Source organism: Marmota flaviventris, chromosome 14, assembly GCF_047511675.1.
Source record: "Marmota flaviventris isolate mMarFla1 chromosome 14, mMarFla1.hap1, whole genome shotgun sequence".
Classification (NCBI taxonomy): Eukaryota; Metazoa; Chordata; class Mammalia; order Rodentia; family Sciuridae; genus Marmota; species Marmota flaviventris.
The window spans coordinates 14,455,326-14,469,342 of NC_092511.1; the positions used below are offsets into that span (position 1 = coordinate 14,455,326).

A 14,017-nucleotide genomic window follows, 5' to 3' on the forward strand; every position below is an offset into this window, starting at 1 on the left:
TAAATTCACAATACATTAATTATCTTTTTTTCAAATATTTATTTTTTTTAGTTAGAGGTGGACATAAAAATATCTTTATTTTTATGTGGTGCTGAGGATCAAACCCAGCGCCTCACGCATGCTAGGCAAGCACTCTATCTCTGAGCAACAACCCCAGCCCAATACATAAATTATCTTACCTGAATGTTCAATGCTACTTCAGAAAATTATCTTTAGAATTTAATTCATTTATAATATCATTGAGAGTAATAATATATGCTTATATTTTAATGTAGCATCATTTAAGAGTGATTGTTCTTGGGGCTGGGGCTGGGGCTCAGTGGTTGAGCACTCGCCTAGCATATGCAAGGCATTGGGTTCAATTCTCAGCACTACATATAATAAATAAATAAAGGTATTATGTCTGATTACAACTAAAAATATATATATGTTTTTAAAAAAAGATTGACTATTCTTGTATAATCTGGAGATTAATGCTCTGTCTGAGGTATGAGTGATAAAGATTTTCTCCCATTCTGTAGAAATGCTATTCACATTCTTGATTGTTTCCTTTGCTGTGAAGAAGCTTTTCAGTTTGATACTATCCCAGTTATAGATTTCTGATTTTATTTCTTGTGCTTTAGGAGTCTTATTGAGGAAACTGTTCCTAAGCCAACATGATGGAGAGTTGGGCCTACTTTTTATTCTATTAAGCACAGAATCTCTGATCTAATGCCTAGGTCCTTGATCCCACTTTGAATTGAGTTTTGTGCAGGGTGAGAGATAGGCATTCAGTTTCAATCTATTACACATGGATTTCCAGTTTTCCCAGCACCAGCTATCTTTTCTCCAATGTATGTGTACAGCACCTTTGTCTAGGATGAGATAAATGTTATCTATATGGATGTGTACCACCTATACCTCAGATAGAGCACTAAAATCCATTTATACAAAGAACTCAAAAAACTTAACACCAGAAAAACAAATAACCCAGTCAATAAATGGGCAAAGAAACTGAACAAGTACTTCACAAAAGAAGAAACACAAACGGTCAAAAAATATATGAAAAAATGTTCAATACCACTAGCAATTAAAGAAATGTAAATTAAAACTACACTGGGATTCCATCTTACTCCAGTCAGAATGGCAATTATAAAAAATACAAGTACCAAAAAATGTTAGCAAAAATGTGGGTAAAGGGGCTGGGGTTGTGGCTCAGCAGTAGAGCGCTCACCTAGCACATGCAAGACTCTGGGTATAATCCTCAGCACCACAATAAAAATAAATAAAATAAAGGTATTGTGTCCAACTACAACTAAAAAAGTATTAAAAAAAAAAAAAGAATGTGGGTAAAAAAGTACACTCATACATTGCTGGTAGGATTGCAATTTGGTGCAACCACTATGGAAAGCAGTATGGAGATTCCTCAGAAAACCCGGAATGGAATCATCATTTGACCCAGTTTTCCCACTCCTCAGTCTATACCCAAAGGACTTAAAATCAGCATACTACATGACACAGCCACATCAATGTTTATAGCAGCTCAATTCATAATAGCTAAGCTATGGAACCAACCTAGGTGCCCTTCAACAGATGAATGGAAAAAGAAATTGTGGTACATATACACAATTAAATATTACTCATCCATAAAGAAGAATGGAATGATAGCATTTGCTGGTAAATGGATGGTACTGGAAAATATCATGCTAAGTGAAACAAGGCAATCCCAAAAAACCAAAGGCCAAATGGTCTCTCTGATATGTGGATACTAACCCAAAACAAGGGAGAGTGGGGAGGGAAAGAATAGAAATCCATTGGATTAGACAAAGGGAAATGAAGGAAAGGGAGTGGGGATGGGAAATAGGAAAGACAGTAGAATTAACTGGACATAACTTTCCTAGCCTGCACTTGAATACATGACCAGGGTAACTCCCATCAGGTATAACCACAAGAATAGGATCCTAAATAGAATAAGTAATACTTCATGTATGTATAATATGCCAAAATACAGTCTACTGTCATGAATAGCTAAAAAGAACTTAAAAAAATATATTGACTGTTAAGACAGGTTTTATTAAAACAATTAATCACTGTAACAAATTAAAATTATTAGAAATTTGCCAGAAGGGCAGGCAGATATGTATGTTTAATACCTAATCATATTTAAAGTATTACATTAAAAAGGAAAAAAATGAACCTCAAACAGGTATATTACTACTCAAAAACCAGCTGTGAAAAGAGCTATTCAGACTGTAGAGAAAATATTCTAAATAACTACTGCACAGTGATTTATATCAAACTTAGGGCTTTCTACATGTACAGATTATAAAATAAATTCCATGATAAAATAAAATGAAAACATGTAAAGTGAAGATATTAGTCAGACATATACTTGATATATCAAGATTATTACTCAAAATGTCCTTAAAAGAAAATGTGACAAGTTTGTACCTTTCCTCCATTCTTTTTTCCCTGCTTGCTACTATACCATTAAATGAAAAGAAGATAAACCAATACATTTACCTCACCAAATGGAGTGTAAAACTGCACCGTGTTAACATCTTTATCCTGAGTGACTGCTTTCTGAGAGCCTGCCACGGCTAACACACTGCCAGTTTGGTTCCACTGGACACTGACCACATACATGCCAGTATCAATCAAAACTGGATCTAGTCAAAAAGGGAAGGAAAATTAAGTAACTGTGTTAGCATCTTAGTTGAAAGGACTTGATATTAAGAACAATTTTCAAGTATGTTTTAAATTCTCCAATTTAAAAAAAATAAATAAAAATAGAAATTTTACTTACTTTGGTCATTCTCGTGTTTCATTATTTGGCATCTCCCATTGTCAAAACAAATAGCAAGGCAAGGGCAATCGGGCTCCACATAGCCCTCTGTGCCATGGTACCAATGAATTCCCGCAATGCTGATTGCTCCAGTGACGTTTACCAAACATTTCAGCTTCATTTTCATCTAGATAGAATTGGCTAGATTTAATATTTACATTTTGAAACAGAGCAGTATGAATGACACCATAAATAGGATTTAAAAATCTGGATGTGAATGCAAGCTTAATCGCTTACTGGTTTATCAACCCTGAACAAATCACTTATCTAACTCTATTTTCCCTGTGTGTAAAATGAAAGTTAAAAAAAAAAGGGGGAGCCAGGCATGGTGGTGCATGCCTGTAATCCCAGTGACTGGGGAGGCTGAGGCAGGAGGATCATTAGTTCAAAGCCAGCCTCAGCAATGGCAAGGCACTAAGCAACTCAGTGAGACCCTGTCTTTAAATAAAATACAAAAAAAGGGCTGGGGATGTGGCCCAATGGTAGAGTGCCCCTGAGTTCAATCCCTGGTACCAAAAAAAAATTTTTTTTTTTTTAAAGGAGGATGTGGGAGACTCAGATGACAAAAAGTATATGAAAGTACTTGGAAAATAGCAAAGTGTCATACAAACGATACCAATTTTATTTTCAGCTATCAGTGGATTCATGAACTATCCCAATCCTCACTCAAAACAAAACTGCCCCATCAGTAATCAGAGACCTACCACAGCTAAATCTTGCAAAACCAAAACTTTTCTCCAGATTATGCTACCTAAGCCTCCTTTCTTTTACCCTTTTTCTAAAAATTGATTTTTCTCCCCTATGGTTTAAGTTTTCCATTCTTTTTACAAACAACCATTAGTTACTACAAAAATAACTTTGGTATCTACATGTAAACTTTGGCTTCAGGAAGCAGAAGACATTCTCAAAACTTAAATTATACATTATTCTACTGTATCTCTCTACTTCAATTTACTAGCACCTTGTCCCACCCAACTACCAAAAAATCAAACTTAAAAGCTACACTCTAATATGTTACATCAATTTGCCTTAAAGAAGCCAAGATTTGGTTTTAATTTTTTTTAAAGTTGGAAGATTATTAAAAAATTTAAAAGTCAAACTAACGACTAATTAGAGGGGCTTAGTGGCACACGCCTGTAATCCCAGTGACTCTGGACACTGAGGTAGGAGGATCTCGAGTTTGAAGACAACCTCAGCAATGCAACAAGGCCCTCAGCAACTTGGTAAGATTCTGTCTCAAAATAAAAAATAAAAAGGTCTGGGGATGTGACTCAGTAGTTAAAGCACCCCTGGGTTCAATTCCCAGCATCAATAAATAAATAAATAAATAAAGACTAACTACATAAGCCATCATAATAAATAAATGTGAGTTCGTATGAATGATATATTAAAAATCATATAAAATTATATACATAAAAACAACAAATATATATGCTTACTATAAAATTTCCTTGATTATCATAAATGTGTATTTCACCATTTGCCATTCCAAAAAGTAAGATTTTACTATCTGATGACCATGCTACATGGCACAACTGTACACCCTTCAGGTCTTTTCCCCAAATACGATTGCCTAAAACAAAACATAAACATAATTATTTAAAGTTCAGATTCATGATCCTCCAACAGCTGCTTTCAACATTTTTGTTTCCCTAAAGAGTTCTCACATTCCTCTCAGCATTCATGCAGTCATTCAATTTATTTGGTCAATAAATATTTACTGAGCACTTATAGGAGCAAAATACCCCAGAGACATTTAAAATAGCAGCTGTTTCAAACTCTCCCATTTCTAAACTGATGCAGGTTTTCACTCCCAATTAACAGATGAGCCCATCTTCTACTTTGGAAAAGAAATAAAAGCTCCCGAAAAAGAAATTCAGGACATTTAGAACATAACTAAATCCACACTTATCCACTCTGCTTAGCTCCCTGATACAAAGGAAGAGGTATCTCCCAACCAGACCTCTGTCTAAGGTTAATCCTTCCACCTAATCTATGATCTAATCCATTCCATCTTTGCAAAAATCTCCCTTGGTAAATTATTCTCATTTTCTTTTTCTCACTAAACTTATCTTTCTAGGCTCTTTCTAATAAACACTTAAATATATGCATATCTTCTAAATCATCACCTCAAACAAAATAAAACAAAAAAAACCACTTTCCTCAACTCTAAGCTCTCCATCTCGCTACCATTCTATTTTTACCATTCCCTCCCAACCAAACTTCAATAAGTTATTGAGGCTGACCTCAAACTTGCAATCCTCCTGCCTCAGCGGCCTGAGTTGCTGGAACTATGGGAAAAAGCCACTGTACCCAGCTTACATTCTTAGTTTCTAAAACCATAGCTATTGCTCTATAAAATTCTCAGAAATATTCACTGACTACAATATATATATATACACACATATACACACACAGATGTGAAAATGACTTTAAAATGTTATTTCTCTATCAACAATTTCATTCACATTAATACAAAGGTGCTGACTTACAGAAGACCCAGTTTCATCTACATACTAGAATCTGAAAGACATAGGTTTTAAGGTTATAAAATACAACTAACAATGATATACTATCTTCTACTGAAAATACCATATATTATTATGATTTTATATACTTTTTGAAAATAAAATCTATGCATTTATATAGTCTAACCAATATAAAGATGAATTATATGATGGACATATTTAAAATAATGCTGAAAAATTAATTCATTTTTTTCAGTGCCACTGTAGGAAATCAAAAAAGAATAGATTGTTTTCTCATGTAGACTTAATAAATGTTTAGGACCAAAAGGTGCTTCTTAGATTTCAGCAAAATGTATATCGACTATTTTCTTTTTTTATGTCTATTTTTCAATCAGAATGTTAACAATTAACTTAAATCTCTAAAGATAAAAAAGTAAGCTAAATGTTGATCTTAGTCCTATATCCAATAAATGCAATTACCATCCACTGAACCCACTATCACAGCCCCATCTTCATACACAATGCAGATCTTCTGTCCATCAGCATTCCAACTCATACTTCGAACCACTGATTTATTCCGATTGTTGATCATTTCCTCATACCAAGAGCCTGATTTCACAAATTAAAAAATTACAAGTCAAAACTTTCACATCTATTAAATGGTACTTAAGAGTTGACAACACTTCATAAAATACACTGTGCAATAAATAATTGCAAAGTTTTGTACAACCTGAGATATTAAACTAGAAAACCTTCAAATCAACATAAACAAAAGAAAAAATTAACATAGGCCTTGACTAATAATCTTTTCAAAGACTATCACAGAAAACACAACAAATGCCCAGCTCTTTTCTTTTTACTTTCTCTCTTTTTCTTGCTTTCTTCTTGTCAATTAAAAAAGAAAATTTCATTTGCTTTTGCAGGGCCAAAACAAGTTATTTTTCTGAAGACCTAACTTTTCCCACTTGAAAACCTTATCTTTTCAGATAATAACTAAGCAGGGGGGAAAACAGAATAACAACAACCTTATATGTATGCATAAACTTTCTGATGACTAGTTTAAGCATATGAGGTAAAAGCACATTAAGTAAAACTCTTAAAGTCTGCTTTAAAAAAATTCTTAAGCAATTCATGTTACATCAGTGATACATTACATATGCCATCACTAATGCTGAAGAACAAAAACATTTGAGCTACACAGAGTTGGAGAGAGATGTGACTTCTTTCATAGTATAACCCAATTAGAAGCAAAAGAACAGGGAATTTTGTCTTATTTTTGTGTTTTTTAAAAACTTTACCATTTTCTGGCCTAGGGAACTCTGGCCATCAGCCAAGCAAATGTCATGTGATTTGAAATAACTGGTCAGCGCAGGGTATTAATAGAATTAGGATTGAAGCCCAGAGAAAATTTATCTTGGAAACAAAGTTCACTCCCATCTACTTTACTTTCTACCCCACTCCACTTTTCAAATACACATACTTTAAAAATAATATTCAAGCACTATCACATATTTTTTAATTATAGGTTTGTAAACAACATACCCTGAACCTTTTGAAAACAACACACATGTACCTTTCCCTTTAGAAGACAATGGCTACAGGCTTCAAGAGAACATGTATCATGAGTTGCTTTTCTAGTAATAATGATGCATCTAAACTAATCCTTCTCTTTCCCTCTCTATCTTACTCTGTCTCTTATAGATAAGAGGCAAAAATTATAGGTCAGTAGCCAGAGCCAAGATAAAATCTGTATCCATGAAAGAAAAGGAAGCTGACTGGTCCAATATAGGAAGTGAATTACTATTGCTGCTGAATTCTTCATAAATGTGCTTTCTTCTATTGTACTAACTTCAACCACCAGCCACATAGCACCTAATTCTTGTTGGAAATCTGCAGGGGTTAGAGGAAGGAGAAGAAGAGCTATCTAAGAGTAGAAACTATTTTACCAAGTTAATAAGTTCACTTTGGAGTCACTTAATTTGCTTTCTTAATGCAAAGTTACAGCTCAAAGGAAATAAAATAAAAAGTAAGCTACAATAAATCCAGAAATATCATCACTATGCAGTCAGCTCTTCTGGTTACCAGGGGTCTATTTTAGAGATGTAATTTCTCCATCCAAACACTGTGATCCAGACTCCAATTTGTGAAAGATTAAAGCAGCTCTCCTAATGTACCTTTATATAACATCCAGACAATGATAAGCCCATTTTGATCACTGGTGGTCAATTTCTGATACTGTTCATTCCATGTTACAACTTGAACAGAACCTAGAACATTGGAAAATAAATTAGACACTTAAAAATAGCTAAAATTAATTTCAAATTTGTACCTTTATATAAGCAAACATCAAGAACATGTTAAAATCAAGACTTCCTATGCAACTAACCAGTTTTTCAAATATTATGAATATCAAAAATATTCATAGGATATAATTACTGAGATCACTAATTTCCTACTACAATGCTTAATACTCTCACATCCATCCCTATTTCATGTCTGCAAAGGCACACTTCATGGAAAGCTGCCAGTAAATCAGATAGTGGAAACAAAAATAAGCATGATTTACCAAACTGGCTTGTCTCCCAAGGATAATGATGTCCAAAGGACACCAAGTTGTTCCCTTAAATTGTTTGTTCATTTTTGGTTGAAAATGCCCATTATCTGTTTCCCCCTTTCTAACCTCCCAGGTTTTACATTCTATTTGTAACACACTTTAAGTATATATTAAACCAGTGGGTGACATTAGTAATTGATTTCTTTTAATTCTTATATCTCTAAATACTTTGTATGTATTTTTAAGGATACTCTCTTTCATAACTATCTTACAAATTTAAAAATCTAACCTGATAAAATATCATTACCTAACACACTGTCCACTTTCAAATTTCAATTGTCAAGGTGTCCATTTTTATGTTTATATTTATTTATTTATTTATTTATTCCCTTATTGGGGATTAAACCCCGGCCCTCATACGTGCTCGGTAAGCTTTCTTTCACTGAGTTATATTCCTAATTCATTTTATTTTACTTTGAGCCAGGGTCTTGCCAATCTTCCCAGGCTATCCTTGAACTTGGGATTCTCCTGCCTTAGCTTTCCCAGTAGCTGGGACCACAGCATGCACCACTGTACCCAGTTGTAATATTCTTTATAGATACTTGTTTTTTTCTCATTCCAGGATCCCATTTAGGATCATATTGTGCATTCAGTTGTTACATCTTTAGTATCCTTTAATCTGTAATTATCAAACAATCTTTAAAAGGAAAATAATATTTATGTATTATATATACATATAGACGTATATATGTATGTCATCCACAGAGAAATAACAGTATTTTTCACATATAACACCTACTTTTTTCAGGTTTATGGAAGAATGAATGACTCTGGACAATATTAATTATGACTCCATAAAAATAATATCACAATTATTTAAAATGTTGACATTTCTACATTAAGTAAATGGTTTCTAAATGACTAACTACAATTTACACATAATAAACAAAACTGCTGGACTCACCACTATGACCTTCAAGAGTCTGATTCATAGAAAGATTACTAGGGGCAGCAAGACCCCTCAATTTTGCATCATCTAAAAAAAACAAAACAAAGAAAACTACCATGAACAATGAAAAAAGGAGAAACAACAATGGGAATTTTGATGAAGGGTATGTTAAAGAGAGGCAGGACTAGACTTCCAGCTTGACCAAACGAGTGAAATTAACATACAAGTTGAAACAGAACTGAAAAAAGATTTAAGAGATCAACAGTTCCATTTTGGACATAGTAAATACGAAATGCCTATGAAAGATTCCAGTGGAGATGCCCAAATCTGAAAATTCAGGACTGTTCTGGAGATATAAATGAGGGATCATCACCCTACAGATAGCATTTAAGGTCATGGGAATAAAATAACAAACCTAGAGAGCAAATATAGAGAGAGCCCACACACAAGTTCTCAGGAATTCCAATTGTTAGAAAAGAAGAATCTAGCAAAGTGACCAAGGACTGTTCAGTCATCAGACAGGAAGGCAGAGTGGGAATATATTTAAATATGTTTAAATATGACAAAATTCAAAATGTTTGACTTCTTCTGTATTGAAAAATGTTTCAAAAAAAAATTAAAGAAATGGTCAAACACATAGTGAGAAAGAACAACACAGACCTTGTCTCAGAAAAACAGAAACTAACACTTTCAATGTTGAACAAAATACATTCATTTCTTAATGTAACTAAAACTTTTACATATTTTAGACAAAATAAGTTGTATATATATAATGTAATATATGTTATATATATATATATATACACACATCCATACACATTTAAAAAACATACCAGAGATATTTTTCTTTTAACACAGTTAAAAGATTAAACTACAAAACATCAGAAGCCAAACTTTGATACTTAAATATCTATCTTCCAATCTGCCTTTTATTTCACATAATTAGTGTAGCACATCAAAACAATTATACTATTCTTTGCTTAGGATGCTCATGAGCCCTTCGTGTAGTGTTACTTATAGGCTGTGTGACCTTGGGTAAGTTATTAAATGATCATAGCTCCAGTTTTCTCACCTGGAATACCCACCTTTCAAGAGTACTGTAAAGCCAAATGAGACAGCACAGGTTAACCATCCAATACACGGGAAATATTTAATAAACACTGTTCAAAGGGTAGTCGGAGCATTAGCAATACCAGCATCACTACAGATGCAAATTCTCAGGCCCTGTCCCAGATCTACTCTGGGGACGGATCCCAGAAATCCATTTTAACAACCTCTTCTGGTGATTCTTACGCCTGACAAATTTTGAGAGGTCATGCTATAAAGGAACCCAAAATGTAATATAGTTTACCTCATTTGACAAAATAATGAACCAAAGTCCAAAGATATTAAGCAACTTGCTGAAAGTCATTCAGTAATCTTGTGGCAGAACTGATTACAATGTCAATCTCTTTATCTAGATCTCCAACCTAGATAGGGATTACCTAGATCCCTAATATAGAGTAATAGTACGGAAGTTAAATAAGAATAAAATTGTTCACTGTGATTCCAGAGAACTATAAAAAGAAAGAAAGAAAGCTACAAAGATAAGAGATCTATTAATAAAAGGGTAACATATATTCTATTTTCTGTTTGGGGGCACTAGTTGTATAATCACAATGCATCTGATAAGGAAAAAAAGATGATATGGACCTGTAAAAAAATTGCCAAAATGTGAGATTTTGTGATGTTACTGAAATGTTGATTGGCATGATTTTTATTAGACTCCTAATAACAGAGGGCAATAATTGGACCTGGCACAAGACAACATGGTGACTTGGTTTCATCTTTCATTCATTTTCATTTCCCATCAATAATTTCAGCAAAAGCTGAATGTTCACATTTGACATTCTCTGAACTTTTCTCTAGAAAAATGTCACAAGATGTTTAGGGTTTTTTGTTTTTAAAAGAATTAGAATTTCATATTGACAAATACCAAGAGCATATGGCGCTGAATCAATGACACTTTTCCTTTTTCTATAATTTCAGACATGTGAGCTTGCATTCATTTACCTGTCTGTGTCTCTAATTTCAAAACTTTCAGTAATCCATCTTCACCACCACACGCTATGAACCCTTGGTCCTTGTTCCAGGATATGCATTTTAGCTTCACATTATTGGGAATGGAAATCTGTAAAAGCAATCACAGTCATGTTAGCAACTTTTCACGAAGTAGTTGGGAAGTACGTCTACAGGAGATGAAAAATGATGAAAGTCTTTCAAGAAGAAACACGAAAGCCTTGCAGGAAAAAAAAAAAAAATGCGCTGTCATGAAAATGGGGATGTTCCTCTGAAATGTCCCGTGCTCTACAATTTGATAAAGAAGGAAAGAAGTGCACACAAGACAAAGGCGGAGGCTGCGGGGGGAAAGCCAGGAGGTAAGACGCCTGAGGTATTTTTAAAGGGTGGATGAGGGCTGGAGGGTTATTGACCCATTCCACCGGTCTGTATTCCCTTTCCCCCTAGAACACTTAGGCTACCTTTTGTTAATTTTTTTTCTCTTGCGCGGTGATGATCCAAAGTCATCTGGATCCTGACTGGTGATAGATCACCTAGTGATCTATCCCGCTGGCTACCCAAAAGGACCCGGTGGGGGACAGGTATGGCAGAGACGCGTGAGAGAGTTTCTGGCTTGGCTAAGGGGGACCAGGGGTTCCGGGACCTCAGAAGGTCCGGGGCCCGACCAGGCGGGCAGCGGGGCAGCGGGGCAGCGGGGCAGCAGAGCCGCGATCCGGGCCCGGTGAAGCCGCTTGGCTTAGCCAGAAGGATGCGGGAATGGCCCGTGGGCTGCGGGCACTGAGGAGGAGCGGGGCGGCCCCCGGAAACTCACTTTCTTGCTCAGGTAGAAGAACATCGTGGGAACCCAGAGCGAACGGCCGAAGCGGGCAAAGCCCGCCGCTGGTCACCGGTTCGCGGTCTCCAATTCCGAGTACCAGCGGCTCTGGATGGCTCCCGTCGCCCTGGCAACCGCCGCTACCCCGGCGCATCCGGGGCGCGAAGAGGCACTTCCGGTGTCGTCCTAGCCCCTGACGTCGCGCGCCTGCGCAGGCTCTGAAGACCCGCCACGCCACACCTGGCATGGCTGTGCCTTAGGTGTCCTTAATATCAGTACAAACAGGAAAGGTGCCCAAACCAGTAAGGTCACCAGGATCTGGTGTTTTGTAAGCTCCACTGTCCCATCATTCATAAAAGGAAAAGTCATTTATTGCACTTGGTATCTAGTGCCATCGGCCAGGCGGCGCAGATGTGCGTTTTGAGGATTGGTTGCCTTGTGCTTTGGGGCATTGCAGGGCCCTCTGGGCAATCTGAAAATAGGAGACTCTGTTTATTTTGTTTGGGAATTTTTAAAAGAGCTCCTTATAAAAGGAAAACTATGAACTTGGGCTCATTACAGCTACAGTTGCCATTGAGGTATAGCCTTCCTTTTTAAAATATTTGAGCTGTTTAGTGTCTTCTCCCCTGGGATAGACTTTTCTGTAGATACCATTTTTGATTTATATAATCTAGCGTGTACTTTACGCGGCAGCGTTAATTTCCCCACTTGGAGTTCTTCCCCTCCCAGGCAAATAATCTTTAAATCTTTTGATCCAGGTCTGTTGTCTCACCCAGCACATACTAGAATTAGCATGTACTAATTCTAAATTCTAAATTCCTAGTCTGTTTCCCATCAAATCTGAACTCCTGCTGGGGTTGTGGCTCAGTGGTAGAGTGCTCACCTAGCATGTGTGAGGCACTGGGTTCCATCCTCAGAACCATATAAAAATAAATGAATAAAATAAAGGTATTTTAAAAATCCTGAACTCCATCTAAAATCAGATCCCTGGCTCTGGGTGTAGCTCAGTGGTAGACTGTTGACCCAGCATTCAGGAGACCCTGGGTTCCAAGTCCAGCGAGACAAAAAGAAAAACAGATCTTTCCTCAGTCCTGAAATGTCTTACTGTGGTGCCCCACTCTAAGTCAATCGCTTTCTGAATCAGCTTTCCATGGGCTCTGCTTTCCATGCTATTTTAGATATCGATGTCTATGATGTTCTTATTCTCTCAGAGTCCAGTTGTGTCCAAGCCATACCAAATCAGGTCTACTGAGGAAATCTTTTCAAACTTAATTCCTATCCCATTCAGATATTTGTTTTCAAATGTTTGGCTAGATCTCCAGCATTAAACAGTAAACCAGGAGCCTATGATATAAATCAGTCATAGAGTCATAGACTCATGACACTAATCAGTATTATCTAAGCTAAGGATTTTCACTCAGGTGGTCAAGACATGATACACTGAAACTAGTTGCTGTGAAGCTAGTTTTCCCTCTTGAAAACTCATTTCTCTCTTTAAATAAATACCTTTCCTTCCTTGCACATGAGTTCTAATTATTCCTTCCAGTATTTCTTTATATCACCATGTGTAACCAATTCTATGTTCAGATATATTTGAAAAATATGGTAGCTCTACATCATTTCCTTTCAAATATTTTGAAAAAATGCAATAGATAATTCATATATGCTGATTTGGTATTTATTTTTCATTTCTTTAAATTTCATATGTTAGGTTTACATCTGTAGGTTATATTTGCTTTTCAGGAATTTATATCAATGTAAACTTCATCATTATTGTACCCAAATTTTGATATTTTCTATTATCCCTCTCCCACACCATAATGATTAAAGCTTTTCTATTCAATCTGAACTTAAATTTATAGACTCAAGAATGTGAGACTGCAATAGCCAAGTTATGGAACCAGCCCAGGTATTTGTCAACAGATGAATGGATAAAGAAAATGTGATATGTATACACAGTGGAGTTTTATTCAGTGAGAAGGAAGAATGAAACTGTGCCACTTGCAGGAAAATGGATGGAATTTGAGAGCATTATGTTAAGTGAAATAAGCCACATTCAGAAGTGAAGGGTCATGTTATCTCTCATTTGTGAAAGCTAGAGGGGGAAAAAGGGTCAGAGTGTGTCATGAAAACAGAAGGGAGACAGCAGAGTAGAAGAAGGACACCAGGGGAATGAAGGAGGGAAGGGAAAGGGGAGATATAGAGGAATTAAATTGACCAAATTGTATGAATGAAGGTATATATGAATATGTCACAATGAATCCCCCTATTATGTACAATTGTAATGCACCAATAAGAAATTTTTTAAAATAACTAAATGAACTAAAAAAATTCTTAGGTATTAAAATAT

The 14,017-nt window shown here is 35.7% G+C and overlaps 1 protein-coding gene across 1 annotated transcript in view; it reads right to left on the reverse strand.

Moving 5' to 3' along the window:
* Wdr35 (WD repeat domain 35) overlaps nucleotides 1-11,794 on the reverse strand; it is a 60,885-nt gene extending 49,091 nt beyond the window's left edge. The window contains exons 1-8 of the mRNA XM_027937804.2: nucleotides 11,665-11,794; nucleotides 10,848-10,965; nucleotides 8,811-8,882; nucleotides 7,467-7,559; nucleotides 5,773-5,901; nucleotides 4,264-4,397; nucleotides 2,786-2,951; nucleotides 2,503-2,648 (exon numbers count right to left, since the gene is read on the reverse strand). Of these exons, the coding sequence (XP_027793605.2) occupies nucleotides 2,503-2,648; nucleotides 2,786-2,951; nucleotides 4,264-4,397; nucleotides 5,773-5,901; nucleotides 7,467-7,559; nucleotides 8,811-8,882; nucleotides 10,848-10,965; nucleotides 11,665-11,688 (882 nt within the window). The 5' untranslated portion in view covers nucleotides 11,689-11,794. The remainder of the gene's footprint in view (nucleotides 1-2,502; nucleotides 2,649-2,785; nucleotides 2,952-4,263; nucleotides 4,398-5,772; nucleotides 5,902-7,466; nucleotides 7,560-8,810; nucleotides 8,883-10,847; nucleotides 10,966-11,664) is intronic.
* Nucleotides 11,795-14,017: the final 2,223 nt, after the last annotated feature.